This window comes from Megascapheus bottae, chromosome 37 (assembly GCF_031878675.1).
Source record: "Megascapheus bottae isolate mThoBot1 chromosome 37, mThoBot2.hap1, whole genome shotgun sequence".
NCBI classification, from domain to species: Eukaryota; Metazoa; Chordata; class Mammalia; order Rodentia; family Geomyidae; genus Megascapheus; species Megascapheus bottae.
Genome location: NC_143545.1, coordinates 2,245,185 through 2,259,599, shown reverse-complemented (window position 1 = coordinate 2,259,599; position 14,415 = coordinate 2,245,185). Strand labels below are relative to the sequence as shown.

The 14,415-nt window shown below is 55.5% G+C and overlaps 2 protein-coding genes across 2 annotated transcripts; both read left to right on the top strand.

The window, feature by feature from the left end:
* Positions 1 to 1,017: 1,017 nt before the first annotated feature.
* Positions 1,018 to 4,971, top strand: C1rl (complement C1r subcomponent like; the record flags this gene model as incomplete). Its single annotated transcript, XM_090325185.1, has 6 exons — positions 1,018 to 1,325; positions 1,507 to 1,747; positions 1,973 to 2,168; positions 2,803 to 2,901; positions 3,001 to 3,063; positions 3,784 to 4,971. Coding segments are annotated over 6 exons (1,680 nt in total), but the record flags the coding sequence as incomplete, so codon positions are not given.
* A 2,008-nt stretch (positions 4,972 to 6,979) lies between these two features.
* Positions 6,980 to 14,365, top strand: C1r (complement C1r). Its single transcript, XM_090325314.1, has 11 exons — positions 6,980 to 7,081; positions 7,919 to 8,141; positions 8,622 to 8,814; positions 9,239 to 9,382; positions 9,507 to 9,703; positions 10,281 to 10,428; positions 10,614 to 10,735; positions 11,555 to 11,633; positions 11,870 to 12,025; positions 12,754 to 12,828; positions 13,262 to 14,365. Coding segments are annotated over exons 1-11 (2,124 nt in total). The 5' UTR covers positions 6,980 to 7,079; the 3' UTR covers positions 14,047 to 14,365.
* Positions 14,366 to 14,415: the final 50 nt, after the last annotated feature.

Below are 14,415 nucleotides of genomic sequence, written 5' to 3'. Positions count from 1 at the left end.
AAGGAAGATCAGGAAGGAGGGAGAGAGGGGGGGGGGTCTTTCAGTGTCTCTGACTCAGTCCTCGACTCCCAAAGGATTCCAGAACTTTATTCCCAGCTCTGCCCCCCATGGCCCTGCATGGAGAGGGAAGGCTGCCTGCCTGCCTGTTTTTAATCTTAGCTACTCAGGAGGCTGAGAGAGAAGGATCCTGGTTCAAAGCCAGCCAAGGAAAGGAAAGTCCAGGAGACTCTGATTTCCCAAGAACCAGAAAAAAAGCCGGAAGTGGAGCTGTGGCTCACGTGGTAGAGCGCCAACCTTGAGTGGAAAAAGTTCAGGGACAGCGCCCAGGCCCTGAGTTCAAGCCCCAGGACTGGCAAAAAAAAAACTCAAGATGGACTTTCCTGCTCAGGCTGACTTTGAACTGGGGTCCTCAGACCTCAATCTCCTGCGTGGCTGGGATGCTTGAAATCTATTTGTTTTGTGACCTTTACAGTCATTCGAAATAATGGAAATGTCACTGAAAATCTAACTCAATTATATCATTCTGCTTTTCTCCCCTCCTGTGTCTCTTCTACATTTATCAGCAAGATCCATTTGCACATGGGAAGCTTACTTTTTAGTGTGTGTGTGTGTGTGTGTGCACACGCTGGTACCGGGGCTTGAATTCAGGGCCTCACATTCTCAATTAAGACCGGTGCTCTACCCCTTGAACCACATTTTCACATCTGGCTTTTTTTTTTTCCTTTTGCCACTCCTGGGGCTTGAACTCAAGACCTGGGTGTTGTCTCTGAGCCTCTTTTTGTTCAAGGACAACGCTCTACCACAAAAGCCACAGCGCCACTTCTAGACTTTGTCTTTCCCGCTCGAATTGGAGAGAAAAGAGTCTCTCCGATTTGCCTGCCTGGGTTGGATTTGAACTGAGATCCTCCCATCTCAACCCCACGACGAGCTGGGATTTCAGGCGTGAGCCCGGAAGAACTTTACATGCAGAGAAGGAATAAGAAAAGATCTTTCCCTCCCTCACTGAGAACAGCTTGATTTGAAGGTTTGGGGGGGGGAGGTTACACCCCCCCCCCAAATTGTCGGGGAGCTGCTGTACCTCAGTCGGACAGCAGATGGCGCGCAAGCCAGAGAATTGGAGAAAGAGGAACTGGGGAGATTAACAAACTCATTTCCAGTAAGTTCTCCCCCTCCTCTGCCCTCCCTCCGCCCTGGGCGGCCTCCAGCCCCTCCTCTCCAGGTCTCTGGCCTGGCCCAAGCCTTCTGGAAGGTTCCAGATGTTTAGCTGCAGGTGCCAGGGCCCAAGAGTGCCGAAACGCTCCCTCCACGAGCTGCCTAGAGGAGATGTGAGTGTGTATTGGTTTCCCCTGGGGAAGGGGCTGAAGGAGGAAGGGGGGGGAGAGAGAGGGAAGGCCGCACACACACATGAACACGTGTGTGCTGCCAGTCCCAGGGCCCACGCTCACTTTGAGTGAACACACACACACACACACACACAACCACAGTAACCCATTCATTCCCTTACAGGCGCGGCCTCCTCTTCCTCCTCCTCCTCCGGGAAGTCCTCCAGGCTAGCCCCTCGGGGGATTGGGTGCTCATGGCTCAACAGTTACCCCAACAGCTCCCATCCCCCGGCTACCCAGAGCCCTATGTGAAGGGCCAGACAACCACCACGGTCATTCAGGCCCCAGAGGGGTTTGCCGTGCGGCTGCTGTTCCTGGACTTTGACCTGGAGGCCTCTCCGGACTGCGCCAAGGACTGGGTCATGGTGAACTCTGATTTCTACATGCCAGGCCTGGGGCTTGAACTCAGGGCCTGGGTGCTCAGAGATGCCTCCCAAGCCCTGAGTTCAAGTCCCAGGCCTGGCACTCACATACTCAGTCTTTGATCCAGGCTTCTCCCACCCCCAGAAAGAGGGGTGCAGACCCCCCCAGAGAGGAGCCGTGGAATCACATTGACCCCCCCCCTTCCCCAACTCTGCCTCCCCTCGCAGGTCTCCACCGATGGGAATGGGACAGACCCAGCCCGGCTCTGCGGGCCGAGGGGCTCTGCGCTGGGCTTCGGCCCAGGGCCCAGGCCTTTTGTGTCCTCTGGCCGGACGCTGCTGCTGCGCTTTCATTCCCAGCCTGGGTCCATCCACAGCACCCGCCACCCTCACAAGGGCTTCCTGGCACTCTACCAGGCTGTGCGTGAGTGCCCGCTGACTCGGGGTGCAGGGGGGCCTCAGTCCCCAGCCGTGGGGCCTGGTATTTTAAAACCATGTGGAAGGTTTGTGTATGGAGGGAGGTTGGTGGTGGGTTGAAGGCCCTGGGTCTTGAACTCAGGGCCTAGGCGCTGCCCCTGAGCCTTTCCACTCCAGGCTGGTGTTCTACCGTTTGTCACAGCTCCAGTGAGCCACAGTGCCCAGGAGAAAGTGGCCGTTTGAGGGACAGGAAGTGGCCGTTTGAGGGACAGCCTGAGCTGGGATCCAACATGGTCATGGCTCAGCTGTAGATTCACAGGCAGATTGACTCAGGAAGGAGGCTGAGATCTGAGGACCAGGGTTCAAAGCCAGCCCCGGGGCAGAGAAGTCCAGGAGATTCTTATCTCCAGTGAACCACCAAAAAGCTGGAAGTGGCGCTGTGGCTCAAGTGGTAGAGGACCACCAAGCCTTGAACAAAAGAACCTCAGGGGCGGCACCCAGGCCCCGAGTTCAAGGCCCAGGACTGGCAAAACAACAACAATAACAAAAACACTTGCGTTCCTCCGGCTTCAGAGCTGTGGGGTCACAGGCGGGCGCTGGCTGGCATGTCAGCAGGCTGAACTCTCCCCTTTCTCCTTCAGCTTCACGTGACCCAGACACCATCAACGTCCCTGGAGCCACCGTCTCCCAGGGTCACCATGGCTGCCCCGGACCCTATTACCAGACAGTAACAGAGGCTGGTGAGTCCCCCCCAAAAAAAACACTTCCCATCAGCACAGGGGCCTTGACACTGGCTCTGCTCCACTTCTCAGCCTCCTTCCTTGGCTTCTCCTCACCAGGCCCCACGCAGGACAGCTGGACGGACAGACAGAATGGAGGAAGCAGAGTTCTGTGTGTGCCCGGTGAGTAGAGTTTTTCCCCAGCCTGGTATGTGCGGGACACGGCGGGCAAAGAAAGGTCTTGGAGTCGAAGGGGAGGTAAAGATGGCGCTGGGGGCTCCCGCTTGGAATCCCAGCCACTCAGGAGGCTGAGAGCTGAGGATCTCGGTTCGAAGCCAGCCCTGGGCAGGAAAATCCCTGACTCTGATCTCCACTAGAAAAAAAAAAACAAAAACCAAAACCAGAAGTGGCTCAAATGGTAGAGCACCAGCCTTGAGCTCATGGCACCCAGGACCTGAGTTCGAGTCCCAACACAAAAACTATCTGTGAGGTGCTAACAGGGTCTGTGAGGAGCTAACAGGGTCTGTGAGGAGCATGAAGGGGTCAGGATTTTATCCTGATGTGGGCCACAGGAAATCAGTTGTGTGTGTGTGTGTGTGTGTGTGTGTGTGTGCACGCGCTGGTCCTGGGTCTTGAACTCAGGACCTGAGCACTGCCCCTGAGCTCTTCAGCTCAAGGCTGGCGCTCTACCCCTTGAGCCACAGCGCCACTTCTGGTTTTCTGGTGGTTCCGTGGAGCTGAGCGTCTCAGGAACTTTCCTGCCTTGGCTGGCTTTGAACCCTGATCCTCAGTTCCCAGCCTCCCGTGTCGTGAGCCACGTGGCCTGGTCTTGGATCCATTTGTTTCTGTGCAGCCACTCACTGTTTTTCCCTCTCTCCTCCCTCTCTTCTCTCCATCTGGCAGTCTGTGGGCGCCCGGTGACCCCGATTCCCACGGTGCCCCCGACCCTGGGCTCGTGGGAAGCCGAGCTGGGCAGCTTCCCCTGGCAAGCATTCACAAGCATCCACGGCCGGGGTGGGGGGGCCCTGCTGGGTGACCGCTGGGTCCTGACCGCTGCCCACACCCTGCACCCCAAGCACAGCGTGGCCGGCGACACGGGGCGTCGCGTGGACGTGTACCTGGGCCACACGGACGTGGACGTGATGCTGGCCTCGGGGAGTCTCGCCGTCCGCCAGGTCCACGTGCACCCCGATTACCAGCAGGATGCACCCCACAGCTTCCAGGGCGACCTGGCCCTGCTGGAGCTGCAGCACCCCATCTCCGTGGGCCCCCACCTGCGCCCCGTGTGTCTTCCCAGCCGGGAGGCCCTGTACCTCCAGGGCACCCGGGGCTACGTGAGTGGCTTTGGCGCCCACAGGGGCTGGCTGGTCACTAAGCTCAAGTACTCTGGGGTGACGGTGGCACCCCGGGAACGCTGCGAGGCCTGGCTCCGGGAGAGGGGGAGGAAGGAGGTCTTCTCCCCCCAGATGTTCTGTGCTGGGGACGAGAGCCAGGATAGCGGCGTCTGCCAGGGGGACAGTGGCAGTGTCTTGGTGGTCTGGGATGGCTTAGCCCAGCACTGGGTGGCTACGGGCATCGTGTCCTGGGGTATTGGGTGTGGCAAGGGGTACGGGTTCTACACCAACATCCTCAGCTACATGGACTGGATCCAAAGGGTGGTGGATGGGAAAGACTGAGCCTGGGCTGCTAGAAGGGCCCCGTCCACAAAGGGCGAAGGCTGGGCCTGGTGACTCCCGCCTGGCATCCCGGCGACTCAGGAGGCTGAGATCGGAGGATCACGGTTCAAAGCCAGACAAGTCCAGGAGACTCTTATCTCTAGCTAGCAAAAAAAACCAAGCTGTCAGTGAAACAGCACCAACCTTGAACCAAAAAACAAAGAGGAGAGCTCACGGCCCCCGTACTGACCCATGCACGTACACACTCACACACACTCACACATCCACACATGCAGAGTGGCTGGGAGGGATGGAAACGGATAAAGGGCTGACCCGGGTCGAGATGCTTTGTGTTCCTAAACTACTGTGTGGAGTGGCAGCGCCTTGGTACAATTACTTAAAGATAAAAGGAACCAATAAAGAACCGACAAAGATTTGGGGTGACTGGCAGTGAAAGAAAAACAAAACAAAACAAAATACTTCCATGCAAATAGGAAAGGACTATCATAAAACAGACGGGATCAGGCGGGAAAACCCATGCGACGCTTATCACCCATGAAACAGCAAAAAATATATAATAATAATAATAATAATAAAGCTGGGAGTGGAGCTGTGGCTCACATGGGAGAGCCCCAGCCTTGAAAGAAAAAAACCAAATAAGAGTGTGAGGCCCTGAGTTCAAGTCCCGGTACCAACACACACACACCAATAACAACAACCAAAAATCTAGTACTGCACTCCAGGTGCTCTGACAACTCAATCCCACAACACAACTAAACCCATTGCCCTCTGTCCACGCCTCTTATAAAAATGCCCTCCACAAACCCCTGGAGTCACAATGATAGACAGAAAAATGAACTGAATCAGCAAGGTGAAATTTACTCCTGCACAGAAGGTGCGGCCATCAGCTAGAAATCTGGCCAGCAAACACCCAGAATGGGCAGGGCGACCCCACTATTTATACCTAAGGGAACAGGCCCCGCCCCTCTGCTCGGATTGGCTGAGCTCAGGCTCACACTCTGCTCCTGATTGGCCAGCTGGAAGAGGGTACAGTGTATTTACCTTGGTTATCCCTAACAGACCAGGCCCCACCCCTCTGCTCGGATTGGCTGAGCTCAGGTTCACACTCTGCTCCTGATTGGCCAGCTGGAAGAGGGTACAGTGTATTTACCTAGGTTATCTCTAACACATCAGGCCCCGCCCCTCTGCTCGGATTGGCTGAGCTCAGGTTCACACTCTGCTCCTGATTGGCCAGCTTAGAACAGGGCACAGTGTAGTTAGAGCAAGTGATTCTGAAATAAAAGTCCCAGTACCCAAGTGATGTCAGGACTGTACCCCCACCTCTGCTAGTTCTCCAGCAGTGTGGGGTGTGCTGTAATTCAATCTTGAAAAACAACCCACCCAAAAGCAGCTCTTACCAAGAGCCAAAGTCTTTCCTTTTTTCTTTTTCTTACCAGTCCTTGGTCTTGAACTCAGGGCCCCGAGCCCTGTTCTTGGGCTTTCTCAAGGCCAGAGCTCTACCACTTGAGCCACAGCTCTACTTCCAGCAGTATCTGGTACTGGGGAATTGAACCCAGGCCTTCGGGCATGCTAGGCGAGCACTCTACCACTAGGCCAGACTCCTGGCCCCAAAGGAAAAACTTTCTCCCCACACTCCTGCATTTTATACCCTGACCTTCAATCCTCAGGGCGGTTCAACCTTTGCCAGGGAGAAGGGAGTGAGTGGAAAATTACAATCCCCCCCCCAAATGCCTCTGCAAGCCTGGGGTTCCCTCTTATCCTTCAGGGATTGGAGGGGCGGGCCTTGAAGGAAAGTTATTCAGTTAGTCCCCAATCCAGGGGGGACTTTCAGCCCCTCCCCGTGCTTCCCAGAACCCCCCCAAATTCAGCACTCTTGTGGCTTCACGTCAATCATCCCAGCTACTCAGGACCCTGAGATCTGAAGATCAGGGTTCAAAACTAGCCTGGGTAGGAAAATCCATGAGACTCTTATGTCCAAGGATCCAGCAAAAAGCTAGGCGTGACTCAAGTGGTGGAACACCAGCCTTGAGCAACAACAACAACAAAAAGCTTAGGGGCAGTGGCCTGGGCTCTGAGTTCAAGCCCCACGACCAACACAAATAAACTAATTCTAATCGATTTGATTGGATTGATGATGATGATGATTTATTATATAATTCCGATTTCCCTCGCCTTCGTCATTCCCCAAATCCACCAGCAGATGGCACCCGGAATTGGGGGATTTCCCAACAAAAAACCCCAAAAACCAAAGTGAAAACTCAAGACTTAGGTTCTGTTTTGTTTCTCCTTGCGTGCGTGCGTGCATGCGTGTGTGTGTGTGTGTGTGTGTGTGTGTGCGCGCGCACGCGCGTGCGTGCGATTTGTGCAAACAGTTCATCGCTTCCAACATTCTTCTGGGAATGGCTCCCCCCCTCCCCTCCCTTCCCCTCCCCTCCCTTCCCCTGCCTGGAGCCTGAGGCCCACAGTAGTGTGCTGGAGACAGCTCAGGGTTGCTGAGGGCCGGAGTCACAGCAGCCTGGGGTCATGTGAGTAACTACGCTGGGCACACCGAGGCCAGGGAGGGTCTGGGCCCCCCCCCTCATGCCACCCTGCTCTGGTTTATTTTAGGGAGACAGGGTCTCCCCTCCCTTTAAGGACTGTTCCCTAACCCCCGCCACCTCTTCCACAGGGAAAGCTGTGCTTTAACTCAAGAACTAGCACCGCCTGGCTTGGCTTTGCTCTGGGCTCATTGTGGGGGGCAGCCATCCTTGGGGATCACACCCCACTCCTGCCCCGTGAACTCTGGGAGAAGGAAACCGGGCTGGGAAACAGGCTGTCATTTCTCTGCTTATTCCGGGAAAGGGAGGAGATGGAGAGGGCGGGGGGGGGGGTTAGCACCCGTGGGGGGGTGTGGACAGGCCTCTCCCCACACTCCACCCCGAGGGGGGGCACCCCTACTTGGTGCACTTGCTTCAAAGATCCTCCTCTTTCCTTCTCCTTTGGGAAGCAGAGGCCGGGCGCCATAGCTCACGCCTGTAATCCCAGCCACTCCAGACCCGCGCAGCCACGTAGGAGAAAGGCTGGCTGGGCTGGGAGCGTGGCCTAGTGGTAGAGTGCTTGCCTAGCATGCACGAAGACCTGGGTTCGATTCCTCAGCACCACAGACACAGAAAAAGCCAGAAGTGGTGCTGTGGCTCAAGTGGTAGAGCTCCAGCCTTGAGAAAGCTCAAGGACAGTGCTCAGGCCCTGAGTTCAAGACCCAGGACTGGCCAAAAAGAAAAGAAAGGGTGGCTATCCTAGCTCTGCCCTTCCCAGCACCCCAGTGATTCAGTCCCCCCACCCCATTCCAGCCCCACTGACACCCCAATTCCTGCGTCTTGCAGGTGGGTCGTCCTCGCCTCCGTAGCGGCCCTGCTCTGTTGGGCCCAGGGCTCCAGCTCTCCGAAGCTCTACGGGACCGTGACTTCACCTCTGTACCCCAAGCCGTACCCCAACAACTTGGAGACCACCACAGTCATCGAGGTACCCCAGGGGTACCGGGTGAAACTTGTCTTCCGGATATTCGACGTGGAACCATCCGAAGCCTGTTTCTATGACTACGTCAAGGTATCGGGAGGGAGGACGCGGTGGGGGGTTCCCTAGCTGAACCCCTCCGCAAACAGCTGGGGCCCTCATCCCCTGGCCCCCCAACAGCAACTGTCACCAGGCACCGAGCACCTGCCTGTCACCCCAGCTACACAGGAGGCTGAGATCTGAGGATCACAGTTCGAAGCCAGCCCCGGGCAGGAAAGTCTGTGAGACGCTGATCTCCAAGAGAACACCAAAAAACAAAGCCAGAAGCGGAGGCGTGGTTCAAGTGGTAGAGCGCCAACCTTAAATAGAAACACTCAGGGACAGCACCCAGGCCCTGAGTTCAAGCTCTGTGAGGCACACACACACACACACACACACACACACACACACACGACAGGCTTTGCCACTACGACAGTGAGATGGTGAAGGTGCCTCACTCTGGGGGGATAAGAAGAAGGACTTGACTTCCCAGATGGGCTGAGTTTTCCTTGCCCTTCCCCCCCCCACCACCAGATTTCTGCTGATAAGAAAAACTTGGGGCGATTCTGTGGAAAACTGGGGTCCCCACTGGCCAACCCCCCAGGAAAGAAGGAATTCCTGTCCCAGGGAAACCGGATGATGCTGACTTTCCACACCGACTTCTCCAACGAGGAGAATGGGACAGCCATGTTCTACAAGGGCTTCCTGGCCTTCTACCAGGCTGTGGGTAAGCGCCCAAGGGAAGTCGCGCCATCTTGAATGAAACGCAGGAAAAAGGGCCCTGTCCTCCCAGCTCCTCAGGAAGCTGAGATCTGACGATCGCGGTTCAAAGCCAGCGCAGGCAGGAAAGTCTGTGAGACGCTTGACCTCCAAGGAACCACCAGAAAACCAGAAGTGGAGCTGTGGCTCAAGTGGGGCTTGAACTCAGGGCCTGGGCCACCATCCTTGAGCTTTTCCGCCCAAGGCTGGCACTCTACCACTTGAGCCACAGCGCCACTTCCAGCTTTTGGGTGGTTCCTTGGCGAGAAGAGTCTCCGAGACATTTCGTGGCCTCCAACCACGATCCTCCGATCTCAGCCTCCTGAGTCGCTGGGATATCAGGCGTGAGTCACGGACACCCACCATCATCTTCCTGGCATTTTTCCTTCCAGACCTGGACGAGTGCAGCGCCCCATACAGCCCCGTGGAGGGGGACCCCCGCCCCCCGTGCCAGCATCTCTGCCACAATTACATCGGGGGGTATTTCTGTTCCTGTCGGGCGGGCTACGAACTGCAGAAGGACGGCTCATGCCACGGTGAGCGAAGCCAGGGGTTTGGGGGAGATGACACAGAAGGTGGGGGGTTCTGGGTCACCCCGAAAATTCCTGGTGAGACACTCCCCCTTTCCTCTCTCCCCTCATCCGGGCTGTGTCCTTTCAGCTGACTGCAGCAGAGAGCTGCACACCGAGCCTGAGGGCTACATCTCCAGCCTGGAGTACCCCCAGCCCTATCCCCCCGACCTGAGGTGCAACTACAGCATTCGTGTAGAAAAGGGGCTCACTCTGCGCCTCAAATTTCTGGAACCTTTTGACATCGACGAACATCAGCAAGTTCACTGCCCCTACGACCAACTCCAGGTACCAGGCCTCTTTGTTTTATTTGATTTTATTTTGTGCCAGTCCCGGGACTCGAACTCAGGGCCTGGGCGCTGTCTCTGAGCTTTGTACTTCAAGGTGAATGTTCTACCCCTTGAGCCACAGCTCCACGTGTGGTTTTCTGGCGGTTCACTGGAGATCAGAGTCTCATGGACTTTCCTGCCCCGGCTGGCTTTGAACCATCATCCTCAGAGCTCAGCCTCCTGAGGAGCCACCACGCCTGGCTTTACATGTCTCTCTCTCCTCCTCTGATCCATCGCGAGTTCTGCCACCCCAGAACGTGGGGTCTGGACCCCCTGCACCCCTCATTAGACTTGGAGTTCAAACCACATCACCTCTCCTCCATCTTGAACATCAGGCTGATACCCCAAGTGTCTCCATTCCAGGAGGCTAAGCAGCAAAAAGCCAGACGTGGTGGTGTGGCTCAAGTGGTAGAGCGCCAGCCTTGAGCACAAAAGCTCAGGAGAGTGACCAGCCCCTGAGTTCTAAGTCCCAGGATAGGCACAAGAAGAGAAACAAAATCTCAGCCAGGGCATTAACCCTCCCTGCTTCCCGTCAGATCTACGCCGGTGGGAAGAAGCTGGGTGAGTTTTGTGGTCAACAGAGGCCCCCTGACCTGGATGTCCACGGCAACACAGCAGACGTGGTATTCTTTACCGACGACTCAGGGGACAGCCGGGGCTGGAAGCTGCACTACACCACCGAGAGTAAGATTACCAGGCTGCGAGCTAGCTCAGTGGAAGAACTTCCCAACACTAAATAATAACAACAAAAATAATAATAACAAAGGTTTTAAAATCAGGGTGCTAGGGCCCTCTGGCTGCAATGGGAGAAAGCTGGGGTGTGGGGAAGAATGTGATCCCACCATGAGTTTGCTTTCTGGGTCCAACAGCTATCAAGTGCCCCCAACCTAAGGCCCTGGACGAGTTCACCATCATTCAAGACTTACAGCCAGAGTACCGGTATCGCAGCTACTTCATTGCCACCTGCAAGCAAGGCTACCAGCTGATGAAGGTGAGGCGTGGGGGCAAAGGGACCCCCATCCCCAACACCATCCCAGGTCCCCCAATCCTGGAGGAGTTCCACAGACAGAACCAAAGAAACCACCCTACTCCCGATTCATAAGCATTTGAGCTGGAAGAGACAACTGGTCAACCAGCTCCTCAACCTCACACTAAAGATTGCCTGGTTGTTTTGTGTGGGATGTGTGTGTGTGTGTGTGTTTGTGTGTGTGTGAGATGGTTCAGGGCCTGGGTATTTTCTCTGAGCTTTTACACTCAACGCTTGAGCCACAGCTCTACTTCCAACTGTTTTGGGGTAGTTCCTTAGAGATAAGACTCTCACAGACTTGCCTATCCAGGCTGGGTTTGAACCTGGATCCTCAGATCACAGCTTTCTGGGCAGCTAGGATGAGAGATGTGAGCCACCAACACCTGACGTTAGGAACGAATGTTCCAGTTCTAGAAAAAAATAAATATGGTTCAAGTTGTAGAGGGCTGACCTGAGGTCCCATGTTCAAATCCTACTACCACCTAACAAAGCAAGCATACCTCTGACTCTCTTTCTAAAGTCTTTGACCCAAACAGTCTCCCTTGCAGCCTGCATACCAGAATCATGTAAAATAACTCAAGTGCCAGGGGCTGGTCGCTCCCGCCTGTCCTCCCAGCTCCTCGGGAGGCTGAGATCTGAGGGTCTAGGTTCAAAGCCAGCCTAGGAAGGAAAGTTCATGAGACTCTCATCTCCAGAAAACTGGAGATGGTGCCCGGCTTGATTTAGCTGTGCCTGAACCCCTCCCCACGCCCTTGAGCCCTTCTAACGGCTCTGCTCCCACAGGGAAAACAGGCTCTGCTGTCCTTCACGGCCGTGTGCCAGCACGATGGCACGTGGGATCGAGCCATGCCCAGATGCAAGAGTAAGTCACACACGTGGGAGATGTACATCCCGCTTCCTCATCCTCAGAGAAAACGGGTATTCAGGGCAGCGGGGCCTTCCTGCCCCTCCCTGGCTCCTCCCGATGCCCAGCTCAGGGGCAAAGCAGATGGAATTTCCTTCTGTCTAAGCTCAACCCACTGCTCACACCTCAGCCTGGTGGCGTGGCTGCCCCACACCGTCCCTGCCGTCCTCTCACCGCCCTGTCTTCTCCACCAGTCAGGGACTGTGGCCGGCCTCGCACTCTGCCCAACGGGGACTTCCATTATGTCACCGAGGAAGGGGTGACCACTTATGAGGCCCGAATCCAGTACCAATGCCAGCAGCCTTACTACGCCATGAAAACCCGGCCCGGCCACAGCGAGGAGCAGAGGGGTAAGGACAGCCACAGCCGGGGCCTTCTCCTTGTCTTCTCCTGTCCACTTTCTTGTGAGAGCCCTCCCTGAGAGGGACCTGTGACACACGCCTGCCATCCCAGCCACTCAGGAGCTGAGATGTGAATATCGCGGTTCAAAGTCAGGCCAGGGCAAGAAAGTCTGTGAGACTCTGATCTCCAGTGAACCAGCACAAAACTAGAAGTGGAGCTGGTTCAAATGGTAGAGCACCAGTCTGGATGGGGGGGGGGGGGATAAAGCTAAAGGATAGCTCTCAGGCCCTGAGTTCAAGCCCCAGGACTGGCACAACAGACACACACACACACACACATGCACACGCACACTTCGCATGTATACATTAGTATGTGTGATTTGAACCATTAACTTTGATCCTCACTCAGGTTGGTACTTTGTCTTCATGTTCACTGAACCTCTGACCCAGGTTTTCTATATATACATTTTGCCAGTCCTGGGGCTTGAACTCAGGGCCTGAGCACTGTCCTTGGGCTTTCTCAAGACTGGGGCTTTACCCCTTGAGCCACAGCATCACTTCCAGCTTTTTTTTTCTATGTATGTGGTACTGAGGAATCGAACCCAGGTCTTCCTGCATGCTAGGCAAGCACTCTACCACTAGGCCACGCTCCTGGCCTGCCTGGAACTGTCTGATCCATCTCCTCTAACCTTAATCAATCTTGATTGGAGTCCTTTCCTCCCCCCCCCCCACTCCAGGGGCCTACACCTGCACGGGCCAGGGCATCTGGAAGAATGAGGAGGAGGGAGAGAAGATGCCTCGGTGTTTACCAGGTATGGAAGCCGCACAGGGTCATAATTCATTAGTGTCTTCCAGCTTTGGGGAGCTGAGAGAGATAAAGAGAAAGGCCTTAGTTTGAATTGAAATAAAGAGAAGTGGAAGGGTACCGTGGCTCACGCCTGTCATCACAGCTCCTCAGGAGGCTGAGATCTGAGGATGGTGGTTCAAAGCCAGCCAGGGTAGAAAAGGCCATGAGACGCGCATCTCCAAAGAACCACCAAAAACCCAGAAGTAGAGCTGTGGTTCAAGTGGTAGAGCGCCAGCCTTGAGAGAGAAAGCTCGGGGACAGCAGCCAGGCCCCAGACTGATCAAATAAAACCAGAAAGAAAGAGAGAGAGAGAGAAGAAAAGAGAAGGAAGAGAAGGTCAGACTCTAAGCAGGACAGGCAGAACAACGGCCCTGACATCCTTGCTGCTCCCCCTGCAGTGTGCGGAAAGCCGGTCCACCCGGTGAGGCAGAAGCAGAGAATAATCGGGGGCCAAAAAGCCGAGCGGGGGAACTTCCCGTGGCAGGCTTTCACCCAGATATCTGGACGAGGTGGGGGCGCCCTGCTGGGGGACCGCTGGATCCTCACGGCCGCCCACACCTTGCGCCCCAAAGACCGCGAGCCCCATGTCGCCCAGGCTAACCACAGTGTGGATGTGTTTCTGGGCCACATCAACCAGGAGCATATCATCAAACTGGGGAACCACCCCGTTCGCAGTGTCAGGATTCACCCCGATTACCAGCAGGACCTGTCTCATAACTTTGAGGGTGACATTGCCTTGCTGGAGCTGGAGCACAGTGTCCCCCTGAGTTCGGATCTCCTGCCCATCTGTCTCCCCGACAACGACACTTTCTACAGCCACGGCCTAGTGGGCTTTGTCAGTGGCTTTGGCCTCACACAGGACAAAATCGCCTTCGACCTGCGGTACGTGCGGCTGCCCGTGGCCGAGCGTGGGGCCTGCCAGAGGTGGCTGTGGACTAAGAACAGCCAGGATGTCTTCTCCCCAAATATGTTCTGCGCTGGGGACCCCACCCAGAAACACGATGCCTGCGAGGGAGACAGTGGGGGGGTGTTTGTGGTCAGGGATCATGAGAATGACCGCTGGGTGGCCACGGGAATTGTGTCATGGGGCCTCGGCTGTGGCCACGGTTATGGGTTCTACACCAAGATCATCAACTACGTGGACTGGATCAAGAAGGAGATGGGGGAGGAAGACGAGGCCTGAGGGGGTGGAATCCACCCGGGTCGAATCTTACCCACGAATCCGGGCCTGGTGCCTCACGCCTGTAATCCCAGCGACTTGGGAAGCTGAGATTGGAGGATCGAGACCCAGGCAGGGAAATCTAGAGGCCTATCATCTAATAAACTAGTCAAAAAACATGTTTTCTCAAGCGGTAGAGAGTTAGCCTTGAGCAAAAAAGCTCAAGGACATCACCTAGGCCCTGAGTTCAAGCCCCACGGCTGACAGGAAGGAAGGGAAGGGAAATGATGGACCACTTGGCAATAACCACTAAGAATTCATATTAAAATCACTCATGCAGAAAGATACTATGTGAAATAAATTCTCTTTATTGGCTTGACTACAATCCTATCT

Coding starts and splice junctions, on each gene's coding strand:
- C1r (XM_090325314.1), top strand. Junction 9,383..9,506: donor GAAGGACGGCTCATGCCACG/GTGAGCGAAGCC, acceptor GTGTCCTTTCAG/CTGACTGCAGCAGAGAGCTG. Junction 10,736..11,554: donor AAGGCTACCAGCTGATGAAG/GTGAGGCGTGGG, acceptor CTGCTCCCACAG/GGAAAACAGGCTCTGCTGTC.